We start from the raw sequence: 15,634 nt of genomic DNA, 5'->3' as shown, positions 1-15,634 counted from the left end.
GGAGGGAGAGTGGATTGGTGAAAGGAAAGAGGGAAACCAATTAGGAAGAATTCCTGAGATTGGCACTTACCATACCCAAATTTATGCCTAGCACTGTGCTAAGCACTGGAAATTTAAGTACAAGTAAAAATAGATTTTGTGGGCTATTCTTTCAAGAGACTGACCTCAAAGAGCTTACATTCAAATGGGGAAATACAACACGCAAAAGGGAACTTAATAGGGTGGTATCTCAAACTCATTATGTCCAGGAGAGACTACAGAATCTTTTCTCACAAGCTCTCCCTCCTTTTGAACTATACTATTACTGTAAAGGACACCAATAACTTACTCGGGCTTCAAATCTTGGTGACATCCATGACTTCTTATTTTTACTCATCCCATATATCTAATCTGTTGCCAAATCTCATCATTTCTTCTTTTACAACATCTCTGGTTTACATTTTTTCCCATTTACTCAGTACCAACTCAATTCAGGTCCTTATCACTTCTCACTTGGAGTTCTAATTTTCCTTCCTCCCTCAATTTTTCCCTGCTGCAATCCATCCTCTTTCCAGTGTCCAAAATCAATTTCTTAAAGTTTGGGTTTGGCCAGATTTCCTGTCTCTATTTTCTTCCCCCTCCAACTCAATAAACGTCAGGGACTTCCAGAATCTAATATAAACTCTTTTGTTTGATATTTAAAACCCTTTTATAATCAGGCCCTTCTCTACCTTTCAAGTCTTCTTACACTTTATTCTACTCCATGAACTCTATGACTTAGCCACATTAGCCTATTTGCTATTCCTGAAAACATAATACTCTACTTCTAGTCTCTGGATCTCTTCTCTGGCTAACTCTCATGCCTAGAATACTTTGTCTGCTCACCTCTGCCTGTCAGTTTCCCTGGCTTTCTTCAAGATTTAGTTCAAATAAAAAAATAAAAACTGAAAAAAATATTTAGTTCAAATCTCACCTTCTTCTGTGGGAGTTCCTCTAGCTAGTTCTTCTAGCTCTTAGTGTCTTTCAATCTGAGGTTACTTTCCATCTTTTCTATATATATCTTGTAAATTCACAGTTATTTTGCATGTTGTACCTCTCATTAGAATGTGAGCTGCTTGAAATCAGGGACTGTTTTTGCCTTTCTTTGTAAACCTAGTGCTTAGCATAGTACTTTTGTGAAAAAAAAAATCCTTACCTTCTCTCTTAGAATCGATAGGAGGTGTCTGTTTCAAAGTAGAAGAATGGTAAGGGCTAGGCTACTGGCATTAAGTGACTTGCCCAGGGTCACATAGCTAAGAAGTATCTGAGGCCAGATTTGAACCCAGAACCTTTTTGTGTCCAGGTCTGAGACAACTACTTGTCTCATCCTTTTTTTCTTAGCATAGAACTCTGAACACAATGGGTGCTTAATAAATGCTTGATTGACAAAAGTTCATTTAGTTCATGGAAAACAACTAGTAATAAAGCCTAGGCTGTCAACAAATCATGGTTTCCTTAATGTGAAATTCATATGATGCTTCATGTAAAATCTAAAATAAAGTATGGTGAATGAGAGAATTAGAGAAGTGCATGGATCCAATGTGGCATTGACTCCCTTGGAAGTCAATGATGGAACTGGAAACTAAGAGTTCCGTCTAGGCAGACAAAAAAAAGCCCTTTGTAAACCTTAATCTTCTGTGGAAATGTGAGCTAGGAGTGGTAGTTGTCATTGTCATTGTCTTGGGGTGTCTTATACTTAAAAAAAAAAAGCCACCACGGTTGCCCTGCAGTTCTTGGCATATGTCCTCTTTTCCCCATGGCTTTTCTTTACTGAGGATAATTCTGAGTTGGACCAAATTTTTCAAGGTTTCATTGAACTAAAGAAAAATTTGTAGGATCTTCTTCAAATTTAATTCCATAATAGAGATTTGAACATATCCCTCATTTCTAACACAATCCAATTTTTATGAATGTGTGAGTACCAAGGGAAATTATGAATCTTTAGTAACTTATGAGAAACTCAAAACTCCCCAAATCACATGAAGAAAGGCTTCAATTTCATTTGCAATTGGATTACTTTTGTGCTCAGCTGGGAGTGGTAGAAGCATTGTGTTTTAGTTCTTTCTCTGTCCTTTTATCTTGAAGGTCTCAATATTTCATACCCTCTCCAATGATCCATACAATTCTAAAATTTCAGAGCTGGACGGGACTTTAGTATCTAGTCTAACATGTAACTGCACAAGAATCCTTTTTATATCAAACCAAACAGTTGATTATCTAGCTTTCCCCCAAGACCTCTAGGGTTAGGAAAATCATTCTTTCCTTAAGCAGCCTATTTCATTTTGGGACAGCTTTCATGGTTAAGAGACTTTCCTTTAGCTTTGGGAATTCAAGGTGTAACTGGGGATCAGCTAATCCACGTCTTAACTTACCTAGGAGAAAAGTAAAGCCTAAAGAGGTTAATTAGATTAATTTCACCTTCACCATTAGATTATGAGCTTTTTGCTTTTCTTTGTAATCCTCAGCACTCCCAAAGTCACAGAGTAAAAACACTAGATGTTTAAATGGCCCTTTAAGGCTTGTAAAGTGCTTTGCATATATCTCATTTGATTATAGCCCTGCGAAGTCATTGCTATTATTATTTCTATCTTATGGATGATGAAATTAAGCTAAGAATTTAAATGATTTGCCTAGAGTCACAAAGGGAGTAAATTTCGGAGGTTGGATTTGAACTCAGATTTTCCTGACTTTGCATCTAACACTCTATTCATTATAACACCTACCTGCCTCATTAGTACAGGGCAGACCCATGTTTCCCCTTTCTCAATATAGCATACTTTCTCTTACACCATGTTGTCTCATATGGATGGACAGAACATTTTTTTCCTCTAATCAAAGAGATCTAAATTAGGGTCTGGGTTATTTGAATAACTCCTATCTGGACTTCTAATTATCTTGATATCTTGTGGATGTGGCCAAGATCAGAACTGGCATTACTGACCACAACTGATGAATATGGCATCTATTTTTATGAGACTCCATCTTTCATTGCAAATAAAGTAGATCTCTATCTGAGGAAAACTAAGTCATGGTGATATTGGCAGGAGCAATAACATGGGCAGGATTGATGATATGAGAATATAAGTGTCTATTCTCCTGTCCTAGTCTCCTTTTTCTCTAATTTCTGTTTTATCATGACACTTTCTGCTCTTAGAAAAGACCATTTTCATTATTGCTTAATTATAGTTATTTCATTAGAAAGCAATTAAAAATAGAATGCAAGGATTACTTCATGCAGGCAAGTGATAAACTTCTCTCGTCCCACTTTTCGAGGCTTGGGGGCATTGGGTTCATCCAAGGCCAAAGCATCCAAGTAGATGTTCTCTGTGGCAGAGCATCGGTCTGAATGCTTCAATTTCGACAGTGTCTGGTCTCCATACTGCATTGGGTCTGGATCAGAGTAAGACCAATTTCTTGTTGAAGGAGGCGAATAATAGCTGTCTTGGCTAGATAACATACGGATGACTTCTTTTGAATCCCTAAAGAAAGTGTCATTTCCAAGGTAGCTCAGTCCATCCTGGAGCTTAAAATTTAAAGAAGAGAAAGTTAGTACAGCCTATCCATCCACTGCTCTTTATAGTAGATTGTTTCTTTCTCACAACTTTGTACTGACTCCAAAGAATGTTAGGACATTATAATATTCTTTCTTTCCATTTTTTCCCTACCATCCACTGCCCCCCAACACTGGGTGCCAAACTTATGGTTTAAAAAATTTATCTAGTCCCAACAATTTTATTTGCATTTCCATATCTATAGTTTCACTTTTGTTTATATGCTCAGTGTAGTTATTTCTCTTTTTTTGTCTCTGTGTCAATGGGTTTGGAGAGCAGGGGTATCTGTTAATAACACAAATAACTCAGGAAACATCTTGCATTAATGCCCAAAGAATGAAACCAAAAGATTTTTAAAAGGAAAATTAAGATGATTGTCAACTCTTTATTATTCATGCTAAAGAATGCTCCCCATCGATGGGGGAATGGTTGACAAATTATGGCAGATGATTGTGATGGAATATACTTCCATAAAAAATGATAAACAGATTAATTTTTTTAAACTTTTTTTTTAAACCCTTGTACTTCGGTGTATTGTCTCATAGGTGGAAGATTGGTAAGGGTGGGCAATGGGGGTCAAGTGACTTGCCCAGGGTCACTCAGCTGGGAAGTGGCTGAGGCCAAGTTTGAACCTAGGACCTCCCGTCTCTAAGCCTGACTCTCACTCCACTGAGCTACCCAGCTGCCCCCCAGATTAATTTTTAAAAACATGGAAAGACCCATATGAAATTATGAAAAGCAAAATGAGTAGCACCAAGAGAATATTATATGCAGCTACAGAATTAATGTTTGAAGAATAACCTGTAAATATCTACCTCCAGAGAAAGAACTGATAAATAGAAACACAAAAGACAGTTCATATATATGTTTGGGGTGGGGGGCATGGCGGTAAACTGATGCCTTCTCTAGGGGAGGAAGGAGAGGGAGGGAGATACCTGGGAATTCTGATGTAACTAACAACTTAAATAATACAAAGTCTACACTTTACAGATAAGAAAGCTAAAGGCCAGAGAAGTAAAGTCATTTGCCCACAGATATCCATTTTAAAAAATGGCAGAGCTGAGATTTGACAACCATGTTTTTTCATTCTAATCTATCACTCTTACCACCACATTATGCTCCTTCTTAGCATAATCAGGCCCATCTGGAATTTCTTTTGGCTTTGAGCATGTGGTCAAGTATTATTTTCATGGTCATCCTCTATCACTCATTGACTTGGCTGGGAAATACACCAGTGTGAAACACCAGAGAACTGTGGAAATGGAAATGGGAGGAGAACTTCCTCCTAATGAAGCTCTTGATCCATTTAGAAATCTTTATAATATTTGTTGGCATTTTAATTTTATAATATTTGTTCTTTTTGTCTTTCTCAATAAATATTTATACATGAGCAAACCTAGACCCAAGGATATTTTTACTTAACTACTTTTAATGAGTCCTTTATTGGCTGACATATTTTAAAACTCTATTGGTTTTTGTTCTCTTTTAATGAGCAAAATATTTAAAAGATAAGAGTGGCATTTTAGACCTGCCCCAAAGGCAAGGAGGAATAATGATTTTCAGTCATAGAGTAATGAGATAATATAACTTTCCTTGGAAGAATATCAAAATTTTCAAAAGCAATTTTTATACATTTAACTATGTGTCCTAGTAGTTACCTCTCTATCTATTCCTACTTGTGTGAGAGGATAACCCATGTGAAGTCAAGTAGCATTAAACAGACTTGGGTGGGGAAGATGGGGTAGTGACTGTTGAGAAGGAAGCATTTTGTAAAACCTCCAGCTATTCCTTTTTGCTCAAGATGTGCCTCATCTACTGACAGTGTTAGTGTAAGGGTTAGGAAGGTCCAGATTCCAGTCCTGTCTTTACATAAATTGGCCATCTCTTTAGCTCAATGCCTCAGATAAATCTCTCTAAGTTGTTTTTCAGTTCTTTTTCAGCCACATATGATTCTTTCATGACCCTATTTAGGATTTGATCACCAAAGATACTAAAGTGGGTTACCATTTCCTTCTCCAGCTCATTTTTACAGATGAGAAAACCAAGGCAAGCAAAGTTAAGTGACTTGCTTGGGTTCATTGAACTAGTGTCTTAGGTTGCACTGAAATTCAAGGGAATGGGTTTTCTTGACTCTAGGTTTGGTACTCTATCTGCTGTACCACCTAGCAAAGGGAGAGAGAGTTTCTTATTACAATGAAATAACACAAAGTGTTATTTAAGTGTGACTTCTTGAGTTGTGGCAGTGAATAGAATGTTTGAACTGGAATTAAGAAAACTCATCTTTGTGAGTTCAAATCTGGCCTCAGACACTTATTTGCTGGGCAAGTCACTTGACTTTGTTTGCTGCAATTTCTTCATCTGTAAAAAAAAGTAAGCTGGAGAAGGAAATGGCAAATCACTCTGATATCTTTGCTGAGAAAATCTCAATGGAGTCATGAAGAGTTGGATACTACTGAAAATATATCTTAATAGATATGTAAAACATAATACTCCTCCTGTGTGAATGAACATCACTTTGGATTTGCAAAGCATCTACAAGGTTGGGAGTCAAATTGATTAGCGTGATGCTAGCTGGTCTGAGCTACTGCTAAAGTCAAGTCAAAACATTTCCCTTAGCAGGGAATGAATTGGAGAAATCAATTACCTCAGTAGATGCTACATCTTTGGTGATGACAACAACAACTCATTTACAAAGAGTTTTCTTCACAACATCCCTCTGAGATAAATGGTACAAGTATTATTATGTCCATTTTATAGAGGAGGAAACTGAGATTCACAGACGTGGATTAACTTGCCTTAATATATACTACCTAGGGAATGTGTGTCCTTGGAAAACCAAAGCTTAATCTTGAATTTCTGATTCTAAATGCATTTCTCTTCTTTCTAGAGCAGCAGTTCTCAAAATGTAATCAGAGGGAACCCCAGGGATGTCTGAGACCCTTTCAAGGAGTTCATGACATTAATACTCTTTTTTTTTATAATAATATCAGCATGTCTTAATTTCTAATATAGCAAATATTGATAGACATAATTGGTATTCTGCCATAGATGGCTCAGACCAGTTTGTAAAATTGTTAAAATTTTAGTGTGATCATTTACGCTTTGGAAATTGGCAAATAGTACAAATCGGAGCTTAATTTATTGTTTTGTTGATCTTCTAGGCTTAAGAAAATTCTGAAGAAAATGCGAATAATATAAATTAAACTTAAAGTGTGCCAGGTATACATTTTCTCTTCAGAAAGTTGGTTGTTAAACATTTACCAGCACATTACTGGATATAATCCATATAAAGAAAAGTTCTTTTGGGTTCTCAATAATTTTTAAGAGCATAAAGGAGTTCTGTGGCCAAGTTTGAGAACCACTGTTCTACCCCCTACTAGCCAATAGGACTACTTTTACTGTGCATGAGATGTGAAAACAAGGATTTGCCTTTCAATTGCCCCAATGAAATGCTTCATGATGGAAACTTGTTGGAATGGGGCTAGACCCGTGATTTCATTGGTATAGGGAACTTCAGATAACAAAATTCCCTCTACCAATTCAGATCAAAATATGCTGTGCAACTTACAGTTATAAAGAGTTGCAGAGAACATTGAGACATTAAGAAATTGGCCCAGGGCCACAAAGCCATCGTGTGTCATAGGCAGGATTTTAAATCAGGTCTTGCTAACTAAGGCTATCTCTCAGAAACACCTTACACATTATAAAGAGACTTTCAGAGTCTAGTCTTCATCTTACACAGACAGCTAATTTAAGTTTATCATGAAAGGGAGAATTAAGTGTTTAAAGGGTTAGACTGTGGATCATAGATTTAGAGTTTGACGTCATCTCAAAACTCATTGAGCCTAACCTTTTGTTTTATAGAAGAAGAAACTGAGCCTCACAGAGATTAAGTGATTTTCTCAGGGTCACAGCTCATTAAGTATCTAATTTGAACCAAGGTCTTCCCAACTCTAAATTTGACATTCTCTTCACTAAACCACGACTGAAAATAATAAGCCCCATATTGTTTGAATATGAACTAGAAACCTACCAACTCTAACGGCAGATATGGTATAAATCCATTAAAAAAATATGTCCTGAAATGTGAGAGGAAGGCATGCTTGGTGCTAACATTCACAATCAGGCTTTAGCTGCACCACCGTAGACATCCATCATATAAAGGTTCTTACATGGTGGAAAAATCATGTTGGAATTTTATGACACTCAACAAGCAAGAAACATATGCGTCCAGTGTGGAAAATGGATTTAGAGAGACTCTTGACTATTTGTATAAGGTTATCATATTCAAGGTTATGAGACTTACAAAGCAGTTGTGTGCCCAAGCCACACATTGTTAAACATTCCAGGAAGAGTCGTTGATATGCTTCTTGCTTCTCTCAGGAATGTGTGACTAAGAGTTTAATGAGTGAGCAACAAACTAGCTGAAGGAATAACCTCTGCCAACTTCCTGTTATACAAAGAATGTCCCTCTGCTGTCTTAATTTGCAAATCTAGTTACCATATTTTTAAAAATCCTACTTTCAAATGCTAAATACTTGGGGAGAAAGAACAGATTTATTTTTGTCCAAAGTACAAGCTCATTAGGGACAAATGTATTTCTAAGAATAGCAGAGAAAGCATGGCACTAACCAACTTAGGGTCCATGACTCCGAGTTTAATTTCATATGTAGGTTGAGAATACATTTATACTCAAAGCTATATTACTATAAAGAGTGAAGTTCTGAGGTCACTGCTTAAGTAGATGCCAATTTGAAAAGATTTCCAATTGTGTGTACTTGGTCCAATCAAATAAAATGAACATTTGCTTCTTTCATAGACTCTCTTGGAGACCATACATCTTTACATGTGTTTTACTCATCTTTTTATTAGGAATAGTAAACATTCTTAGATGCTTAAGAAAATGATGTTGGAAGACCATGATTACAAGATATCATATATCTTTTCTAAGTCTTTTAATGTATTAATCAGCTTTGCTGATTTTTTATTCTTCTTCCCTATTTCCTCTTAAAAATATTAATAGTTATATGAAATGGTTCTCTTGGTGGGAAGGTGTGATCCTGGGAGAAATTCTGGTTATGTAAACACAAAAGATATCAATAAAAATCTTTTATAAATGACGGAAAATTTTCTCTACAAGGAAGTGACTTGTAAAAAGAATGTTGTAGTTGTCAATAAATCATTATGGTTGCTATGGAATAGTTACTGATGATGCAGAAAGGGACTTGGCATTAACCATGGAAACTATGTAGGTTTTCTTCAGGTAGAAGAAAAGCTATTATCTCAGGGATTGGTCCTGGCTATACAGTCTTCTATTTAATAACTAGTTGACCTCCTCAGGTTACAGATAACTTAAGATAACTGAAATTTGACACTGATAAATATTTGATCCAAAGTTTGAAAGATCAGAGCAGTTACTTAATCAAACAAGATTCCTCTGGGAAAGTAAGGGAGTTGAAGAGGGGAAGGATACAATGTAAGATGATGGAAAAAAAATTTTCCTGAGAACTTGATTTTCCTTTTTAAAAGGTTTAAAACCTTCAAAACTAATCATTGACTCACCAGGATCCAAGAGCATCCAGAGGTATCAACCTAAAGACTTTCTGTCAGTTAAGCTTCTGAATAAAACAGGAAATGACTAGCTTTCCTCCTGATGGGAATTGGGAAATTAGGGATGGTAACCACATCAAATATCCAGGAAATGGGAAACAAAATCCATGAAGGACAGAGAAAGGATTGAGATCTAGCCCCAAACATTCCTCCCAATCTGTATTGTCCTTGAGTTTTATGAAGGCCCCAAACAGCCTAAACCAAAAGTTTCCAATTTTCCAAAGCATTTGATATATTCCTTTCAATTTTATAATTTGGTATAAAAATATATACCTGTATGCTCAAGTGAGAATGATGCATCACATAGACAGTGATTGCTCATGCATGCTAGGTGGCATAGTGAATTATATTGGATTAGAAGTCAGAAAGGCTGAGCTTCTGGCTCTATTATTCTAGGCAAATATTTAGTCTTTCTTAGTCTCAGTCTTCTCATCTGTAAAACGAGGATAGTAATAACACCTTCCTTAAAGGACTGTTGTGAGGATCAAGAGATTTACAAACCTCAAAGTGCTATATAAATTCTAGTTATTACTATTTTTCTGAAAATAATGACCAAAATGAAAGCAACAAAGAAAACTGCCATTTCTATGGACTCATATTTTCCAAGATTAATAACATTTCCTAAGATCTCAAGTATTTCTAAATGTGAAACACAGACACAAATAAAAAGCACACTTTGCAAAACTAATTAGGAATAAGAGCCAAGGTTGCATTAGTTTAATTTGTGCATCATTCAAGAATGACCACTATCTACCAAAATCAAGAGATTAGCTGAAGTGTAGACAATGATGACTGGAAAAGCACATGACAGTCACATATTAGTAAAAATCAAATCTCTAACTTGGACTTTTTCCCCCTGAATTTTTTAGTCCAAATAAAGATTGGCTTTGGGCTGTTGTCTTTTCTAACTGTGGTCATATTTAATCACCACTCAAAGATGTGCTCTGTGTGCCTGGTCATAACAGAACAGCTTGGTTTCCAGTTTTATTCAGCATTTCCTTTATTGGGCTACATCTAAATTCAGGCAGAAGCACACACTGTGATCACATTATTAGCAGAGCTCTTAAAGTTTAGTTCTGCCTAGGTTTAGGGTTTAAATCAATCTTTATTTTTTCCTTTTTATTTCCTTCCTTCCTTCTCTTCTTCCTTCCTTCCTTCCTTCTACTTTAAAATTTTGGTGTGGCTAAAGGGAGAGAAGAGATGTACAAGAAATGATGCTTTACATAGAGATGATTTTTCACATATCAGAAATATATTCTATTCATTTTAATATTTTCCTTAATGTCCTTACTTTGTACATTACCCAATTTGGAGAAGAAGGAAACTTAGAGATAATTTAATTCAACCTCCATATTTTATATGTAAATATTAGAATTGATTGAATCAATTACTCCCCACTTATTCTCAGGTGTGAATATGTTTCAAAAGAATCAGAGTTGTAAGCTAAGTATGAAAGAGGACTGGATAACTCTGGTGAATAAATCACTCATTCAAAGGCATTTCAACTAAGTATGATAGTCTCTTTGAATTGGTTGAGGGACTTGACCAGACTCTGTGGGACTTGCACAAAATTATTGAGATGGTTTGGAATCAAGGATTGGCAGTTCAGTGTAAGAAGTAGCTCCTGAGAATTAATAATAGGGAGTGGGGAGGAGGTCCTCAGTTTGTTTCTCTCTTAGTCCCTCTCCTTATACCCATAATTTGGATTTAGGAGGATCTGTTGAATTTCAGAAGGCTGGAAGATTGAACTTTTTTTTGTTGGCATCTTAGACGTGTCCATGGCATAGCATCAGCAAGAAATACTGTCAGCGTTGGGTACTACAGACCAACTAGACACAGTGAAGAAAGGAAGATTCAAGATTCTACAAGGAGCCCAGAAGATAAAATGTACCATACCCAAGGGGAAGATTTTGAGTACAAACAGAAAAGGACTTCCAGGAACTTTATCCCCATTGCCATATGCAACCTAAGCTTGAGCCCACTTTCCCTCAGATTATTTTTGTTTTTGTGGGAGAAAATATCACAAACTTTTTGGGAAAGTATTTTGTACTCCCTGTTCTTATTGTTATTGTTGTTTGTCCTTCATTTTTTCAAAGAGAACTAATGATGTCTTGACTTGTGCTATACCACTACAGTAAATGCCCCTTTAAAAAAGCTAATTATAATTAGGGCAGATAGGTGGCTCAGTAGCTAGAAACCTCAACCCGAAGCTGGAAAGACCCGAGTTCAAATCTAGCCTCAGACACTTGCTAGCTCTGTGACCCTGGGCAAGCCACTTAACCCTGTTTGCCTCAGTTTCCTCATCTATAAAAAGAGCTGAAGAAGGAAATAGCAAACCACTTCAGTATGTTTTCAAGAAAACCCCAAATAGGGTCATGAAGGGTCAAACACCACTAAAAATGACTCAACAATAACAAAATAGCAATGAAATAACAGTGCCATTTGCCCTAAGAAAGAGAAGATTTTACCTAAGGTCACACAGTACCACCTCTGGGATATAAGCCTCTATCACACATTGCCTTTCATAAACTATTCTGAGGTGGCAAAAATCACTAAAGAACTTGGGTTTAGTTTTATTTTGGGACTAGATCTATGATTTCAAGATTATAGATAACTGCAGATGCAGAAACTCCATCCACATGCCTATCTCCAGTTTCTAGTCTTTGAGAATTACCTGGGGCATTGAAATGTTAAGTGACTGCCTCAGAGTCACATATCTTATATGTGTTCAAAGATGGATTTATGCTCAGATCTTCTGATGGTACTCTGGCTACAGCATCATACTGCTATTCATCAAAGTGGTTAGGTTCTTTTTTTTTTTTTTTTTTTTTTTTACCTCTAGGTGAATTTATTTCCTTACATTCATGAATTTGTTAGATCTTGGGTAGTTCCCTCCTTACCTGATGCATTCTTCGCAACATCTCCTTCTTCTGTAGCTCCCAATTCTCGCGCTCTTTGTCTAATCGATCCAGAAGTTCCACTTTTTCCCTTTTCCAGTTTTTCTCATTGTGAAGGACTTGCCAGCGTAGCTCCATCACCAAGCTATGACTCTCTGCAAGTAGCTTCTTGTGCTCCTCTCTCTCCTTCTTAAAAGCTCCCTTTAAATCATAGGAGGGAGACATTTCTCCTGGATTTCTTTCTGAGTTCTTTCCTTCCAGCTGTCAAAAAGACAAGGGGTAAAGTGATAGTCACCAAATCCAGATTTGCCAGATTGTGTCATTTGCTACACAGTGGTAATTTGTATACTTACTACCGCAATCACTGGTTCTTTTCACAAAGATTTGACTCCAATACTGTTAAGTAGATATGTGTTTGAACTAGGAGGCAACAGATTAAATAATAACAACTTGTGGTCCTTTGAGGTTTATAAGCTACTTTACAAACACTGTCCCATTTGGTCTTCCTAACAACCTGTAAAGTTAGTACCACAGGTACTAGATGAGGAAATTGAGGCTCAGGCAAAAATGATTTGCCCATGGTCCCACAGTCAATATCAGAAATGGGATTTGAACCCAGTTCTTTTGTGACTTAAGCTCCAGAGCTCTTTCCACTACAATACCCTTGAATGTTGTATTGTAGGCAGCCAAGTATAACAGACTTCAAGTTTGAGATTCCCAGTGTTAGGAGTCTCAGAGTCTAGGCTATTTTGTGACAGAGGGGAAAAAAAATCCACCCATTTATAGAACAATAGGATATAGTGCCAGAAGGCACTTTCTGGCTCATTTAGCCATTCCTTTCATTTTGCAGATGACAAAACTGAGGCCCCCAAAGATTAAATGATTTTTCCAAGGTCGCACAGATAATGGAGTGGGGATTTGAAATGAAGTTATCCTGCCTCCAAATCCAGTGCTCTTTCTTACCACTTCACAATATTACTTCTCAAAAATGATCACATCTTCACAACATATTTAGACTCAAGATTTGAACCATACAAGAAATGCTTTTCTTTTTGAGCAATAAATCACATTAGCTTAAGGCCAATTTCTCAGTTTTCTTATCTGAAAGTAAGTTGGATCAGATGATATTTGTTTCCTTGAATCTACAAATGCAATGCCAAAATTGAACCAATATCATTTGTTGAATGAAGTTCATATTCAGAGAGGCTTGGTTCAGCAGTTCCTCTCTAAGTATTATTCTTTTTTCCAATAGCAACTGAACATTAGCCATGGTTTTTACATAAGCTGTTTGTGTGGCCTTGGGATCCACATTAACCAATACTAGATAGAGGGAACATCAGCATGGGAGAAGAAAGTCTATACAGGCAAGAAAATATGGGGAATTGTGACTTGTTTTGGAAGTCGGCGTAATCTGGATATATAGTATTGCACTTACCTGTTCCAGGCGGCTCTTCAGCTCTGTCCACTCCACTTCCCAGGCAGCCTTGTCCTTGGCATATTGTTGTTGCAATCCAAGGCGATCCCGTTCATCTTCCCTCATCTCAGAGTGGAAATCATCCAGCAAAGTCTTAAGGGAGTTTATGAGATTCCGGTTTTCCACTGCCTGTAGAAACACATGAGTCAAATCTCCATCATTTACTTTTTCTTAGCATTCTTTAGATTAGGATGGGAGAGAAAGAATTGTCCAATCCAATTCAAAAGTGTTTGTTACAGGAAAGGCTGGATTTAACTTAAGGTGGAAGAAAAGTTTATACAATCTTTTCTGTGATATGGTAAGAATCATTGTCATTTGACATGTTATTTGTTATAAGGTCCAGCCTGGGCAGGGGATGTTGGGTAGGGAATTGCCTAATTAGGTGTCATCTTGGATGAGGGAAGTAAGAGAGGGTTGTCATCTTTTAGTGAGAAATTCAAACTGAGTTCTGGAGCTATGGGTTACCCAAGTCTCCTGGAAACTATGGGGAAAAAAGAATTCTGGAGTGCACGAGCATTTTAAACCAGATTCCTTTTAAAACAGGCTGGATATAGATGGTAGGAGGGAGTTTAGGTACTTTTCTAAAACTGCCAAAGGAGAGAATCGATGTGAAAGTCTAAGAGAATAAAGACAGTGTTGATGTGAAGGAGTCTGAAAAAGACTGTCTTCGAGGACAAAGTCAGGAATTCCAAGCTTTTGGAGAAGTTGGGCTGTCAATATGGGTCCCATAAATGTGGGAGAAAGCCCTGAAATGTGTACTACGAGATGAAGACACACATGTAGACCAAGAGTATCATATCTAGATGTTTCTTGAAGAATGGCCATGTGGTTACATTATGCAGAGTCAGTGCTTTCTTAGATGATAAATGAATTTTTTATGGGATCTAACACTGGGTTAAATTTCAGCATATCAAGGACTGAGAGCATTCTTTTGGGACAGGAACCAGATCTTTGATTTCATATAAGGAACTCCCAGTTTAGGAAATGGCCTCCTCCAAAACAAGTCAACACATTTTCTTCATTTTACAGGCTTAAAGAATTACCCAAAGCACTGAAAGGTCAAATAGCTTGACCAGAGGCAGGGTTTATTGATCACTGCTCTACAAAGATAGGTTGCAAAGCTTCCATATGAATAGTCTATGTTCTTAGATGAAATACAAAGTCAAACAGCAATGATGATAGCAGTTGAACTTTATGTCGTCAAATGGTAGGATTTCCACATTTTGAGGCAACTAGTTGGTACAGTGGATAGAGTGCTAGACCCAGAAACAAATTACTTAAGTTCTATCTGCCTCAGTTTCCTCATCTATAAAATGAGGATAAGAATAGAACCTATGTCCCAGGTTTGTTGTAAGAACAAAATTAGACAATATTTCTAAAGTGCTTTGCAAACTTAAAAGGATTACATAAATGTTAATTATTATGATGATCTTTTGGCTGAAGAGTAAGTATTGCTTGGTTATTATGTGTGTGGTATTAATTGGAATGGTGACTTAATATACTTATGTACATTAGAGCATGAGCAATCAACTTAAAAAGATTGTTTTCTGTCTAATATCAATCATAGCACAAAAAGAATCTCAAAAGAGCTCTATTGTAGGCTGTAATGGGAAAGGGAAGCCAAAGGGATCAAAATATTACCTTCTCCCCCAAGAGAGGCTAGTTATTATTATTAGTCATGATTTACAACATTTGGTAGGGAAGAAAGCCACAGGTGCACAATGTAGGCTACTGGGGGTGACAGACCCAGGGATAACATGTCATTAATTTGTAGTGGATATAGTCAGCAGTATTTGTGATTTTCTCTACCTTCTTTTAGCAGCGCATGAATGGGAACAAAGAGGGAATAATCCTAAACCAAGACTTCTCAGGGAAAGATTGCAGAAAAGGGACCTGGGTAAGAGGACTGTGACAAACATTTTTAGCAACCCTCCATATATTCTGCTTCTCAATATCAGTAATCAGAGGGTTGAACAAAGTTATCTCTGTTGCTACTTATTTCAAGGCAACTCATGATTTTGACATCTGCATGGGAGCCACCTTGTTGTAGGAGAATTTTTAAGGTGGCCTTTGGCCCTACCAAA

The 15,634-nt window shown here is 36.9% G+C and overlaps 1 protein-coding gene across 1 annotated transcript in view; it reads right to left on the bottom strand.

The window, feature by feature from the left end:
* MTCL1 (microtubule crosslinking factor 1) overlaps window positions 1-15,634 on the bottom strand; it is a 168,104-nt gene that overhangs the window by 23,361 nt on the left and 129,109 nt on the right. Inside the window, exons 11-13 of the mRNA XM_044666826.1 lie at window positions 13,512-13,679; window positions 12,080-12,337; window positions 3,248-3,541 (exon numbers count right to left, since the gene is read on the bottom strand). Coding sequence (XP_044522761.1) covers window positions 3,248-3,541; window positions 12,080-12,337; window positions 13,512-13,679 — 720 coding nt within the window. The remainder of the gene's footprint in view (window positions 1-3,247; window positions 3,542-12,079; window positions 12,338-13,511; window positions 13,680-15,634) is intronic.

Source organism: Gracilinanus agilis, chromosome 1 (genome assembly GCF_016433145.1).
Source record: "Gracilinanus agilis isolate LMUSP501 chromosome 1, AgileGrace, whole genome shotgun sequence".
Classification (NCBI taxonomy): domain Eukaryota; kingdom Metazoa; phylum Chordata; class Mammalia; order Didelphimorphia; family Didelphidae; genus Gracilinanus; species Gracilinanus agilis.
This window is presented reverse-complemented; position numbering and strand designations above follow the sequence as displayed.